The 15,085-nt window shown below is 41.9% G+C and overlaps 1 protein-coding gene across 2 annotated transcripts in view; it reads left to right on the top strand.

Annotated features, from left to right (window-relative positions):
* slc39a9 (solute carrier family 39 member 9) overlaps positions 1 to 14,827 on the top strand; it is a 38,187-nt gene extending 23,360 nt beyond the window's left edge. For both annotated transcript variants that reach the window (XM_048537109.2, XM_048537107.2), the window contains 4 exons: positions 892 to 960; positions 2,864 to 2,949; positions 5,270 to 5,404; positions 13,349 to 14,827. In XM_048537109.2, the coding sequence (XP_048393066.1) occupies positions 892 to 960; positions 2,864 to 2,949; positions 5,270 to 5,404; positions 13,349 to 13,576 (518 nt within the window). In that variant the 3' untranslated portion in view covers positions 13,577 to 14,827. The remainder of the gene's footprint in view (positions 1 to 891; positions 961 to 2,863; positions 2,950 to 5,269; positions 5,405 to 13,348) is intronic.
* The last annotated feature ends 258 nt before the right edge of the window (positions 14,828 to 15,085 follow it).

Here is a 15,085-nt window from a genome sequence, read left to right as displayed (position 1 = left end):
CTTGTAAGTCATCTAAACTTACGAGGGTACAGCTCATTTCGTGGAAACCATCTGCTTTGCTTAATAGTTCAAACTTCTGGTATTGATCTAATGAATCTTGGAGTATGCCCTCCAAGGTATCTCTATTCTCGATGTAACGTCCAGAAGTGAACACTGTTCAGTCAATGGGTTCTGACCAAGATCTGAATAACTGGAATGACACTTACTCCACTTCCACACGTCAAAGCTCCTGCAAAATACTAGCACCTCTGTGCCTGTTAGCTTTATTTGTGAATTTGTGAAATGGTCATATGGAACTGAGGTATGAAACAACAGGCTGCTTTGGCCTGTAAACCTGAGGGTTTTCCTGGTAGACACACTGACTTTTCTCTAAATTACTAAAATTAATGTTGGCCCCTTTACGCAAAAAACATAAGTGACAACTAGTGCTACGATGAAAAAATAATTTGCTTATATTTTTTGTAGATAAGCTTATAGTTCGATGTTTGTGTGCAGTAGCCTTTGGAATAACATTGCTGACTCTGGTTGCAAACTTTTGGGTGATTTATATAGGATATACCATGCAGAAACAGACCATTCCTCCCAACAAGCTTGTGTTGGTGCTTACGCACCATTCAAATCTCTTCCCACCCTGTTAAAATTATGTAAATGCCTTATCCAAGAGACTAGACACCAATGGAATAACAAGGACAGAAAGATGACTTGAAGTCCAGTTTGGAGAAGCCAGACTGGTCCAGAGAAACCAATGGCATCCAAATAGACAGAAGAATGGAAGGATCAAAAGAATAGTTTGTTTATAAACGTAAACATATTTTACTGACATAACAGAGACTGCAGTTGCATTTTAAGGAGTTCCCTGCACAATTTTTTTGTTTCTGACCTGTCTTTCAGATCCAGAAGCTGCAAGAACAGCCAACACCAAGATCACCACCACGCTTGGGCTGGTGGTCCATGCAGCAGGTAGTACTGAATTTGTCATGTCGTGTGATAAGTTTAATAGCACCACATCAGTATTGCCCGATTTACCTCTGAAATGCAAGTCAGACCTTGAATAAAAGCAGCTGATGGTGCAATCTCAGAACTGATGGTGTTCTCCTGCAGCTCGATTCGTTGTTCAGACTACCGACGTGTAATCAGTTAAACCCAACCGTGAACTTAATCGAAGCTTAGAGCTCCAAAATATTTCCAGTCCGCTACCCCTTGTATCAGCTACCTGATCAAAGTGTAATCCTACGGTACAAAATGTTTTCAAAGTAGCTGTCATTATACAGTCTTTTGTGATGGCTCTTTTCCACCCCATTTTGTCATTAAATCTGATCATGCTGAAATGTTGATACTGAGCATTTTTTTAAAAAAAATTAACCAATGCTGGGCCTCCTGTTATTTATTTGATATAACTTCATTTCCATTCTATTTCTTTGTCTCATTTAGTAATGAAAGAGTTTTTTAGTTGCAGTTCAGATACAGTTTAATAGATGAGTCCACAGAACATTTTTACAAAGAACAATACAGCACAGGAACAGGTCCTTCAACCCTCAAAGCCTGCACTAACACATTTTGTCCTTCCATACGAAAACAGCCTTGGCTTACAGGATCTGTATTGTTCTATTCCCTTCCTATTTGTGTATTTGTCCAGGCATAGTGTGTCTGCTTCTGCTTCTGCTTCTTCCACCACCATCTCTGGCAGGGCGTTCCTGGCACTGGCCACCCTTTTGTGTGAAACATGTGCCTTGCACATCGGTGTCACCATCACCACCAAAGACCTTGAACCTGTGTACCCTAGTAATTGGCCCCTCAATCCTGAGTGAAAGTCTCCTATTTCCTACTCTTTCCATGCCATTCACGATCTTATAAACTTCTATCGGATTGCCTCTCAACCTCCTGCAATTCCTTGCCAACCTTATTCAAACTTGTCATAATCCTATCCAATCTCCCTTCAGTTTCTTTTGCTCCAAGGAAAATAACCTCAACTTCTCTAGTTTAACCTTTGTAACAAACATTCCTCATCCCAGTCAACCCCTCAGAACTTTGCATCCCTCCTACCTTGTCGTGATCAGAATAGTGTGCAATACTCCAGTTGTAGCTAACCAGAGCTCTGTAATAATTCAGCATGTCCCTCTGTTTTTGTACTTGGTGCCTTTATTTATGAAGACAAAGGCCCCATATGCCTCAGTTGCCACTCACTCGATTTGCCTTGTCAACTTTTTAAAAAAAAAATCAGTGAACATGTACCACAAGCCCCTCCTGTTTCTGCTCATTCTTTGGGCTTCTGCCATTAAGTCAGTATGTCTCCCCCTGTCCCTTCTGCCAAAATATGTGACCCCTCAGATCTCTGTACTGCATCAGGTTCCATCTGTCGCATGTCCACCCATTCTGCTAACCTTGTATTGGTACAGACAATTTGTATCGTCCCTAATGTTTATCACTGCTGCTCAATATCCTCGTGCAGAAAGTGCATGATTTTAAATCCAAAAATGTGTTGTTTTACCACTGGCCCCGATGACCTTCTGCTGTGAGCCAAGATGGTAGAAATGACAACTGAGGGTATCTACAACAAATTGTGCCTAATATTTAAAGCCATTGTTTCCTTTCAATCTAATTTCGCAGTTTTGCACTATTTGTACGTTGCCCTGTGTAGTAACTGAGTTGACTGCGCAGTACACCCTCAATCAATATGATCTGTGAAAAGCAGTTTAACTTTCTAATCATCTAGTCAGTTTTTTTTTAAATTGAGTGACTGGAAGTAAGATTAAGATTTCAGTTGCAGGCTTGCCTGCTCTGGGCAGTTGTTGGGTTTGAAGCAGTTATTTTATTTCTGTGTTCCCCTGCAGTACCCAGTCTTATCTCTTCCTTTCCCTTATAGCGGATGGCATTGCATTGGGTGCAGCAGCTTCTACATCACAGACGAGTGTACAGTTGATTGTATTTGTAGCTATTATGTTGCACAAAGTAAGTCTTCAAATCTTGAATTTCCTAGTTTTTCTTTTAAGGTGTACCATATCTCTCTCTCACTAGTGTAACTGTCTAAAACGAGCCCTGGCCTGGATTATAGTGGCTATGGTTCTGGAATTAGCAGAGGCCTAAGTTAATAACCTGGAAGTTTTCTTGCAATCCTGTCAAGGAACCTTATGAAATTAAATTCAGCTATATTTTTAAAAACTGTTTGTGAAAACCCAGCAAATGCAATTTTTGGGAAGGAAACCTGCCATTCTTCTTTGGCTTCGCCTACATTTAGGTCCCTTACAGTGCCCTCTGAAACGGCCTAGAAAGCTACTCATTTGTACTCAACATTACAAAAGAATATAATCTCAGACTACCTGGCATTAATCTGGCCGCGAAACTTGACAAAATTTACCCAAGCATGGTTAGTCTGAAAGATTGTCCTTAGTAACAATTAGTCATTTGGATCTTCTGGCCCCATAACAACAATCGTTGAGAGATTTGTTACAATTGCAGTGGCACTCCTGTTGGATGACAACACCCGTCAGCTCCCTGAACGGTCTTGTGGGAGCCCATACTGATAGTCCCACCAGGACTTCTCAGCACCTGACCTTTTGGCTGTTTGCGTGGTCCTTAGCCAATTATTTAAACTGATTCATTTAGGGCTGCTCCTACAGACATAAAGCTTGTTGCAAAAGTGCACTTCTGTAAATTGATGGACAAGATCAGAAATCACAACACCAGGTTATAGTCCAACAGGTTTGTTTGAAAGCACAAGCTTTTGAACTCTTTCTCCTTCTTGGGTGTTAGAGAGAGAGCTAGTATCATACACAGAATTTATAAGTAAAATATTAAAGGGTCACAACACTGCTGAGGGTGTACTAAACAAAGCTAGGGTGCTGTTAAATCTTTAATCAGTTACTTTAATTAAAAACTTTCTAAAAACTGAAAAGACTGCAGATGCTGTAAATCTGGAACAAAAACAGAAGTTGCTGGAAAAGTTCAGTGAGTGAAGATAAAAAATCAGCTAACTTTTCGGGTCCGGTGACCCTTCCTCAGAACAGGCTTCTAACTGATTAAAGATTTAACAGCATCTTAGGTTTTATTATTACATCCTCAGCAGTTGTGTGACCCTTTGATCTTTTAATTAAAAATTCTGTATCTGATACCACCTGTCTCACTAGTACCTGAAGAAGGAGTAAGACTCCAAAAGCTTCTGTTTTCAAATAAACCTGTTGGATTATAACCTGGTGTTGCGTGATTTTTGACCTTGTCCACCCCAGTCCAACACCGGCACCTCCACATCATGGCTCAGTCCATGGAAGTATCAAATTCTGGCAACCCCACCTCACCTGTACTTTTTGGAGGCATTGTAATTTGACTGAAATTTCAGAAAAATACTTTATTTGTTGTAAAGTGTTTTAAATGCTGTATGATAGTGAAAAGCACTATATAAATCTGAGTTTTTCTTACTAATTACTTTACCTCTGTCCCGTCCCTTCCAATTTCCAAAAATGATGTGGGAATGCTAACGGACTTTCCACTGCAGATAGATAATTTATATCATTAAGAAGTTAGTGTGAAGTCCGTACAAACAGCATCCTGACATTCCTCGGGAATTCTAGTTTTTAGACATTATCAAAAATTCTTGCTTCATAAATGACTTAAAGGGCACCAGCCTACTGTTAGTATTTTTCTCCTGGAATGGGACAGAACTTGTGTATTACTGCAAACCTCAGTCAATCCAGCAACCCACCTGTATTGTACATATGTAGACCATGTTGATATTGACCATGAATGAGAGGATTGAATTTATATAACAGTCTGAAGCAGTGGAAACTATGTAGAAACACTTCTCAACTATTGACGTTTAATCCTGTTTCTGCAATGTAGGAAACTCAGTGCCACATAGCCCCAAAACTAGACAATTTCTTTTGTACTGATGATTGAGTTAAATATTGACGAGGAAACAGAAGAACTCGCTTCTATAAAACATTGTGAAACCCTTTATTCTCACACAAGACAGCAATTGGCATCTCTACAACTGCTTCAATAGTGTAGCATTCCCACCTAGAGGTTCCTTCTAGGTTTCGTGCTGGTATTTCTAGGATTGGTCTTGAACCTGCAACCCTTTGGCTTGAGTGGTAGCAATTGAGTCACAGCTAACACAGTACCACACCAGCAGCCACTGTTGCCGTGGTCATTTTGGCAGAAGGCGTAATCAAACATGGGAACCTGGGTCTGCATTTTGGATGAGGAGTAAAATGATGGGATGGTAGAAAAGCATGCTTAATTTATCCCAGTATTCCTGTCCTCTTCCTGTTTTTAGGCTCCTGCTGCTTTTGGTCTGGTTTCGTTTCTTATGCATGCAGGCCTTGAAAGGAATCGAATCAGGAAACACCTTCTGGTGTTTGCTTTGGCAGCACCTCTGCTCTCCATGGTCACTTATTTGGGCCTGAGTAAGGTATGTACCCTGAGTTAATAACATGTTCGCTTACCATGTGTCACATGAAAGTGTTACAATATGATGACTGCCCTGTCAGCCATGTACTGCAGGCAGTGAGGTTCATAGTAAATCGATCTGCTTTTTGGAGTCTTTTGAGAAGGGATTGGCCAGGATCCCAAGAGAATTCCTTCCTCTTGTCTGAATAATGGACTTGAATGAGCAGCTGGAGTCTGTATTTTAAATCTCCCATAGGATGAAGCCATTTTGACTTTCCTGAAACTGCTGTTGAAGATGTCGACACAGATGTCAGGTTTTAGTCTGATGTGCAAATATTTCAACCCTTGACTCTAATGCAGATGTAGGAATATTGCCAAGTCAGTTAAAGAGCCATGTAACTTCTGGCAGCCTCTCAGGCCAGGTAATAGGGTCATAGTCATAGTTGTACAGTATGGAAACAGACCCTTTGGTCCAACTAGTCCATGGAGACCATGACCAAATAAACTAGTCCCAATTGCCTGCTCCTGGCCCATATCCCTCCAAACCTTTCCTATTCATGTATTTTATCCAAATGTCACTTATATTTTGTAACTGTGCCGACATCCACCATTATTTCTGGCAGTTCATTCCACATGAGGCTATAGACTGCTTGCTGAGCCGTACATCAGAGACATGTCAGAGATGACCGCAAGACTACTCGGACCCCTAGGTGTCAAGGTAGTCCAACAACCACCCTGCAACAGCTACTGATGAACGTAAAGTATCCTTTACCCACAACCAATAAAACTAACGTAATATACAAAATACCATGTAAAGACTGCGAGAAACATTACGTAGGCCAAACCAGACCTAAACTGACAATTAGGATACATGAACACTAACTAGCCACCAAGAGACACACCCAATTCTCACTGGTCTCGATACACCGACAAAGAAGGACACAAATTTGACAGGGCCAACACATCCATAATAGCACAAGCCAAACAGAGACATGCCAAGGAATTCCTGGAGGCCTGGCATTCCAACCAGAACTCCATCATCAGACACGTTGAACTGGACTTTATATAGAAACCACTGAAAAACAGAATCGGAAGTAATGTTGACCATCCCAGCAAATTGAAGTGTATAAATAACAGACAGGACAGAACGCCAACACTTCACCGGAGAAGCACTGATGATGCTACCTAGCAGGGTGACACAATGTCTGCAACCAAACACTCCAGCTCAACGAGTAAGTCTACAACCTCATCCATAGTGGCTCAGTGATTGGCACTGATGTCTCACAGTGCTAGGGACCCTCGGACGACTGTCTGTGTGGAGTTTGCTCATTCTCCCCATGTCTGCGTGGGTTTCTTTCGGGTGCGCTGGTTTCCTGCCACAGCCCAAAGGTGTGCAGGCTAGGTGGATTGGCCATGCTAAATTTCTAATAGTGTCCAGGGATGTGTAGATTAGGTGGGCTATAGAGTGATGGGTCTGAGTGGGATGCTTTGAAGGTCAGTACGGACTTGTTGGGCTGAAGGGCCTGTTTCCACACTAGCGATTCTATGAAAAAACAACCCAAGCCACAAATCTTCTCAAAAACTTTAAAGCTCATTCCACATGTGAACCATTCTCTAAGGAAAAAAAAGCTGCCCCTCATGTCCTTTTTAAAACATTCTCCTCTCACTTTAAAAATATGCCCCCGCGGTTTGAACTCCTCCACTGTAGGGAAAAGACCTTTACAATTCACCTTATGTATGCCCGTCATGACTTTATAAACCTCTATAAGGTCACCCTCAACTTCCTACACTCCAGTAGAAAAAGTCCAGCCTACTTTTACAACCCGAACACTCCATTCCTGGCATCATCCTGGTAAATCTTTTCTGAACTCTCTCTCCAATTTAATAATATCCTTCCTGTAGCAGGGCACCCAGAACTGCATATGGTACTCCAGAAGAGGCCTCACCAACATCCTGTACATGATCAACAAGATGTACCAACTCTTATACTCAGTGATCTGAGCAATGCTAAATGCCTCCTTAACTACCCTGTCTACCAGTGGTTAATGACCATTTGAAATAGAGACAACAGATCATGCTGAATGATAAATTTGGTAAAATCGCAAACATTTAGCATCTCCACCATCCAGCATGACGTACAGTGGGTGCTGTAACAAGGAGGAAGGATACTGAATAACTGGGTATTTTCAAATGTACACTTGGGTACACAAATAAAATAAGAATACAAATAAATTAACTTTCATCTTTTTGGGCTATGTGGTTGATTAATGTTCAATAGAAAAAGACTTGTGTTGGAAGAGAAGCGAGAATTTCCGCTTATGGCATGGAAAAAGGATATTTGGCCCACAGTGTCCATCCCACATTGCTATTTTGTCAGTCATATTTCCATGCAAATGCATTCCGCTCGAGTGCCTCTCCAATTTCCTTTTGAAAGCGCGCTCTCTCGTGCGCTGTGTCTCTTTCTACCACCGTCCTGGGTAGTATGTAATTACTTCTCGCGGCACAGAAGAAATATTTTCCCTCACATCCCCCTGCACCACTTGCTCAGAACCTCAAGCCTATAATTCCCTTGACTTTGCAATCAGTTGATGGGAGTGTGCTTCTTTGACTATCTTGTCTATTCCGTCATAATTTTGTGCACCTGTATCAAATCTCAGCTGAGTCTCCTCTGCTCCAAGACAACCCTAGCTGCTTGTACCGAACCTAGCATCTGAAATCCCTTATCATATGAACTATTGAGGGCAATTGCTTTGACACCATGGACATTCATATTCCTCCTGAAATGTCTTGACTGAAACTGGATGTAATAGTCTGAGATAGTAAGAACTGTAGATACTGGAGCCAGAGATAAGTGTGGAGCTGGAGGAACGCAGCAGGCCAGGTAGCATCAGAGGAGCAGGAAAGCTGACGTTTTGGGTCAGGACCCTTCAGGGATGGGGAAATGAGATTGGAAATAAATAGAGGAGGAATGGGGCTGGGGAAAGTAGGTGGGATTGTGATAGGTGAGTGCAGGCATGCAGTGGTGGGGATTGGTCAGTGAGGTGGGAGGAGTGGGTAGGTGGGAGAGATGATGGACAGGTCAAGGAGGCGGAGGTGGGGGTAAGGGTTGGTCATGAGATGAGGCTGGGGGTGACATTGAAACTAGTAAAGTCCACATTGAGACCATTGGGTTTTAGGCTCCCAACGTGGGATATGAGATGCTGTCATTCCAGTTTCTGGTTGGCATCATTGTGACACTGGAGGAAGCCCAGGATGGATATGTCGCCCATGGAGGGGGAGTTGAAGTGGTTCATAAATAGGTGTTGTCGTTTGTTGCGAACCGAACGCAGGCACTCTACAAAGCGGTCTCTGAGCCTCTGTTTGGTTTCCCCAAGGTAGAGGAGGCTACCTCAGGAGCAGCGGATGCAATGGACCACATTAGCTGATGTGGAGGTGAACAGGTAGAAGGTTTTTTGCATCCTTGAAGGAGGTGGGGGGGCAGAGTGTAGGGACAGATGTAGCTCTTCCTACTGTTGCAGGGAAAGGTGGTGGAGCTAGTGGGGAGTGTGGAGCAGATAAGGGAGCGGAGAGAGCGGTCCCTACGCAAGGCAGATAGCGGTGGGAGGGAAATATATCCTTTGTTGTGGGTTCAAATAGCAGGTGGTGGAATTGGTGAAGAATGACACATTGAATCTGGAGGTTAGTGAGGTCAAGGGGGATTCTGTCTTCATCTTTGTTTTTGTTGCAGGGAAGGGGTTTGAGGGCAGCGGTGCAGGGAACGCAACAGATGCGATCGAGAGCATTTTTGACCACTGAAGGAGAGAAGCTGCGGTCCTTGAAATACGAGGACATCTGGGATGTTCAGGAGTGGAACGCGCCATCTTGGGGGAAGAGGAATTGGGAGTAGGGCATCGCATTCTTTCTCAGCAGTTTCAGGAAAGTCAAAATGGCTTCATCCTATGGGAGATTTAAAATACAGACTCCAGCTGCTCATTCAAGTCCATTATTCAGACAAGAGGAAGGAATTCTCTTGGGATCCTGGCCAATCCCTTCTCAAAAGACTCCAAAAAAAGTGGGTGAGATGAGGTGTAGTCTAGGTAGCTGTTGGAGTCAGTGGGCTTGAAATAGATATCAGTTTCAGGGTGGTCACCAGAGATGGAGACAGAGGTCCAGGAAGGGGAGAGAGATATTAGAGATAGTCCAGGTCAACTTGAGGTTGGAGTCAAAGGTGTTAGTAAGTTGATGAACTGTTCAAGCTCCTTGTGGGAGCATAAGGCACTGCTGATACTGTCATCGATGTGGAGGGTAGTGCCAGTGTAACAGCAGGAGAGGGACTATTCTGGTATCCTACAAAGAGGTAGGTTTAGCTTGGGGCCCATGCGGGTTCCCATGGTCAACTGTTAGTCTGTAGGAAGTGGAAAGAGCTGAAGAGGTTATGGGTTAATAGTCTGCTGTGTCCTAACCCAAGCTAAAGCTATGCAGCATGGCCCCTCTGTTTTTGTAGTAGATGCCTATTACTTGTCAAATCCAAGATCCTTTTACTTTGCTAATCACACTCTCAAGGTATCCTGTCACCTTCAAAGATCTGTTCATTTAAACCATAAACTTGATGATGCAATTTGTACATTGAGAAATATAATAATGAAGCTGTCATTCTCTTCTGTTTTTGGAATGTTAAACCTTGCTGACCTAACTAAAGAACGCTGATCTTCAGGGATTGCTCACCCGACTCTGCAGAGGAGCTGAATTCCTATCATAATATTTTTGTGAATGCTGGGAGCTTTGGCTGTAACTGTTATGTCAGTCCCTTAGTGGCTCTGGATGTCTCAAAGTCGTTCCCCTACCATCTGTTCTCTAAAGTACCCCTTTGTAACATTTGCTGAAATATACCTTCAGGGCGATATAGTCCAGGAGATCTTGGTTAACTTGTCCTCATGCTGGTTCTTCATGTGTGATCAAACAGCAACAAGCAAACTCAAATCTGCTCCAACCTAATCACTGCACGTACACTTTCCACAAAGAATATCAAAACAGGCCCTTAATGGCCCACAACAAGAAATTTCCAGCCCCTTTCCACCCAGCAAATTACTTTCTGAAACACAGGCCCTTGTAGCACAAACAAACTGTGATGGTCATTTTCCATGTGCAGCCTGTGAAATGGCCAATGACCAACTTGCAGGTGCCTCCTATTGATAGAGGAAACTGGGCCAGAATGCTGGGAGAATGCCCCTCCTTTGTGAATTATGCTATTGAATCTTTAATGCCCACTGGATGGGTCTGTGGTTAAAAATCAAATCCGAAAGTGCTCTCTCACCACAGTGAACTCTTGTGACTTCACTGGAGTGCCAGGTCCAGTATTGGAGTCAGGTGAAAAGGTGAGCACCTGGGTCAGGCTGACCTCCTCCTGGATAGGATTCTTTAGATGGCAGTCAGGGGTGGCAAATTACACTTTTCCACAACTCTCTCATAGGGAGGTGTCCATTCAGCCTTGTTCTGCCATTCATTTAGGTTATGGCTGACCAAAAATTAGCTCTATTTACCTGCTTTAATTCTATAACCTTTGCATCATTGCCTAACAGTCTCATGTTTGAAGTTTCAATTGACTGCCATCATTGTGGAAGGAACTTTGAGATTTGCTATATCCTTTGATTGAAGAGCTGATTCCTGACCCAGCTGTAATTTTAAGGTTATTTCCCATTTGACATTAGAAGAAATTAGGTCATTAGAGAGAGAGACTTATCAAATGTTGTCAGTTCTGAAGAATGATGTCCCCAGACCTGTTGAATTTGATGTTTTATATTTTTAAACTTTTTTTAAAATGACTTATTCGAAAAAATTGCCTTTTTAAATTACCTAGGTTAACGTAGCAGAGAAAGGAATTTTATTCTTTGCTAGTGTTGCACAGCACAACTTCAAAATGATACAATAAATTAATGTTTGTGTGAGCGGGCAGTGGGTTGTTGCTGGATTTGAGCGTGTATGTGATCTGATAGAAAATTCTATCACGTTCACAGTGCAACCACAAGTATCATTGATTTTCAGAAGTTTAATAGGATGCTATCTTGCTGTGTTTCCCTTATTAAAATGTCTACTGTGCTCCACACCAGCTACTTTGGCTGTGTTTTGCATTTGGACATTCTGATGGGGTGACAGATGCTACATAAATGCAGGTCTGTGTGTTCACTATCTGCAAAGACACGATTGGAATTTGGAAACAAAAGCAAGACTGCTAATTTAATGGTGCTATTAAGAGGCAGTTTTGTGCCTGGAATCTAGTTTTGAGACTATCCATCCCTGTTCACAGGAAAAATGTGTTGCAACTTTAGTCCAGCAGTGTGGCCTGATTTTTGATCTCTCAACCACAATTATTATGGTGCAGAAGGGAGGCCATTTGGCCCATCATACCTGTGTCTGTTCCATTGCCTTGTGCCTATCTCTGCATCCTATTCGTATTCAAATGACCATCCAGTGCCCTCTTGAATACCTCAAATGAACCAGCCTGTGCCACATTCTCGGGCAGTGCATTCTATACTCAGTGTGGAAAAAGTATTTTCTCACATCAACCTTGCTTCATTTGTGCATCACTTTGCCTACTATGCCTTCTAAGTCTCCAGTCTGTTAGAACGTGAACGGCTTCACTCTGTCTATCTAGTCCAGTCACGATTTTGCAAATCTCTGTCAGATATCCAATTAGCCGCTGCCTCTCCTGGGAAAACAGTCAGCCTGTTCAATCTATCCTAATAGCAGATGATTTCCAGTATCAGAAACCTTCTTGTAAACCACTTCTTCACTACCTCCAAAGCATTCACCTCTTTCCTACACAGTATTTCAGCTGAGGTCTATTCAGTGTCATGTCCTTGCTCTTGTACTCTGTCCTTGCTCTTGTACTCTGTCCCCACTAATGAAGCCAAAAACACACTGCTTTATTAACTGCTCTCTCCATTGTCCTTTCACCTTCAATGATTGTGCACTTATACCTGAGGTTCCTCTGCTCCTGAACCTCCTTTGTGATTGCACTCCCTACTTTACATTCTGTTTTGATGTTCTCCTGACCAAAGTGCATCACCTTGCACTTTTCTGCATTGAGTCCCAACAGCCACCTAATGTGTCCACTCTTACAGTTTGTCAAAGCTCTTTTGGAATTCTACACTGTCCTCCTCTCAGTTTACCATTCTTCCAAGTTTTGTGTCATCTGAAAACTTGGAAATTGTTTCCTGCTCACCAAGATCTAAATCATTAGTACAGATCATGAAAATGAAGGGTCCAATACTGACCCCTGGAGGACTCTGCTCCAAGCCTTCCCCCAGCCTGAAAAATATCCTGTGACCATTGCTTTTTTCCTGTCACCACTCAATTTTGTATCGATATAACTATTGTCACTTTTTTATTCCGTGATCAATAACATTTCTGAAGTCTATGTATGGCACTAAATCCAATCTATGTATACCACAGCAAAAGTATTACTTTCACCAACCCTTTGCATTACCTGTTCAAACTCCAGCAAGTCAGTTAAAATGTGACTCTCCCATTTAGAAATCGGCGTTGTCTCTTCCTAATCAGCGTATATTTTTCTGTGATTACTGATTCTATATGATATCAACCAATTTTAAAATTAGAAAGCAAGAACACTTGATATAGTTTTAAGAATTGGAAAGTATGTTTATTACTTCCATCTAGAAGGTTATGGTCAGCAGATACATATCACAAGCCATTCACCATACTCACTTGGAAATATTTCACTGTTCCTTAAGTGTCATTGCCTCAAAACCCTGAAACGCCCTCCCTAATAGCATTGTGGACTGCAGCAATTCAAAGCAGTAGCTCACCACCACTTTCTCAAGGACAACTAGGGACAGGCCAAAAAAAAATGCTGGCTCAGTCGTTGAAACCAACATCCCTCAATTGAATAATTTTTTAAAAATCCCAGGCGCGTGTCTGCTGAATTAATAATGTGCGTTTTCTTCTCTTCCATGTTGTCTGATTGCAGAGCAGTAAAGAAGCACTTTCGGAAGTCAATGCCACTGGAATCGCCATGTTGTTTTCAGCAGGAACTTTCCTGTATGTAGCCACCGTGCATGTGCTCCCAGAGGTGGGAGGCAGTGGTCACAGTCACAAGGCAGAGTCTGGTGGCAAGGGACTCAGTCGACTTGAGGTTTGCACCCTTGTCCTAGGCTGTTTGATTCCATTGGCTCTCTCTGTGGGTCACCAGCACTAATCCATAGCGGAGCAAGGAGGAGCGTGGATAATGATCTGACAGAAATCCCATTTCAGCCAAGCCTGATTGTTGCGAGCTTTGGGATTGCCCCTCCTTCGGTTTTACCATGTGGAATTCCAAATGAAGTGGCATTGAAAAGATAAAGTAAATTGTATTAAATTTGGCCAAGTTGCAAATAGGAAGTCTGGAAGAATTCCCCGCAGTGTAGTCATTTTGAAAATGTAATTGCGTTTTGTCTCTGCCTTCATGACAAAGCCAGACATCTCTTAGTTCCCGGCCCAACCAAATGAGGGAATGTAAGTTTAACCAAATGGTGTCTTGGTGCAAAGGACAGAATTCAACAATTTAGTAAATTAACTAAGAACTTGGGGTGTGTTAGAGATAATCCATGGCATTAATCAAGCCAAGGGAATTAACACTGGGTTTGATACATGGTATGTGAAATATAATTTTTACTGAATTTTATTCATAAGTGTACAGTCTTTACATTCAGCTGCAGTCTTAGAGTTTGTAGCCTGTAGATTTGGCGCCTGCTAGTTTAGTGTCGTTTGTGCTCTGATCAGATTTGAAAGGCTCCTATACTCTGAAATGTTTTTATTCAAAAGTACTTTGTTAACGTACATGGGGAAAGAAGAAAATAGCCTGGATTTTGATTTTTAAATGGTTAACCATATTGCACTACAGGTGGAAGGAAGGTAATGGTGGAAGCACAAGGAAGATAAAATTTGCTTGGGATGAAACAGATGGTAACATTCAGTGCTTGGTTAAGGATTGGGAATTGGATGGGATTAAGTTTGAAGGAGAGGGTGTGATGTTGGATGGGCTATAGATATGGAATTTTAATTATGGATTACCTTTGACCCTTCAGAACAAAGTTTAACTTGTTGGGGGAAAGATGAGAAGGGGAGCACTAGTAGCAAGTAATTCTCATTGGAAGTTAGGGGGAGGGGCTGGGCTAGTAGAAGGAGGTCTGATAACACCATCATGGAGAGCTGAACGATCGGGAAAGGTTTTAATCGCTCAATGGTAGTTAAAAATGTGAAGAGTGAAATGTAATTGGTATGACTGTGCTGACTTGTGACTATTCCTTGTTCTGAACCATGTTTCATCGCTTCAGTTGTTTTATCTGAACTGAAATCATTCCATGGATGATTGCCTTATTTTTCCAACTCTTTGTGCACATTAACAGATGTTGCAATTTTTTTTGTTTTTAAGATAAATATCTATAAATAAATTTTTAATAAGTGGCCAGTCTTTTGTACGGTCTTTATTTTATCCCATCTTGACTGTGATGTAAACATCTGTCTTCAAACTGAAAAAATTGTTGAGAAAATAGGTGAACAAAATGTAGGTTATATTGTATCCTTTATCAACAAAAAGGCTTTTTTTTTCCTTATTAACTCTAACAACCCTCTTTTATTTTAAATCTATCCATTTTCTGGTTGTGAGATGATGTATTCCAGTACATCATTTACCAAAGGAGCCTGTCTGTCATTTACTGGAATGATG

This window comes from Stegostoma tigrinum, chromosome 10 (genome assembly GCF_030684315.1).
Source record: "Stegostoma tigrinum isolate sSteTig4 chromosome 10, sSteTig4.hap1, whole genome shotgun sequence".
NCBI lineage: Eukaryota > Metazoa > Chordata > Chondrichthyes > Orectolobiformes > Stegostomatidae > Stegostoma > Stegostoma tigrinum.
This window is presented reverse-complemented; position numbering and strand designations above follow the sequence as displayed.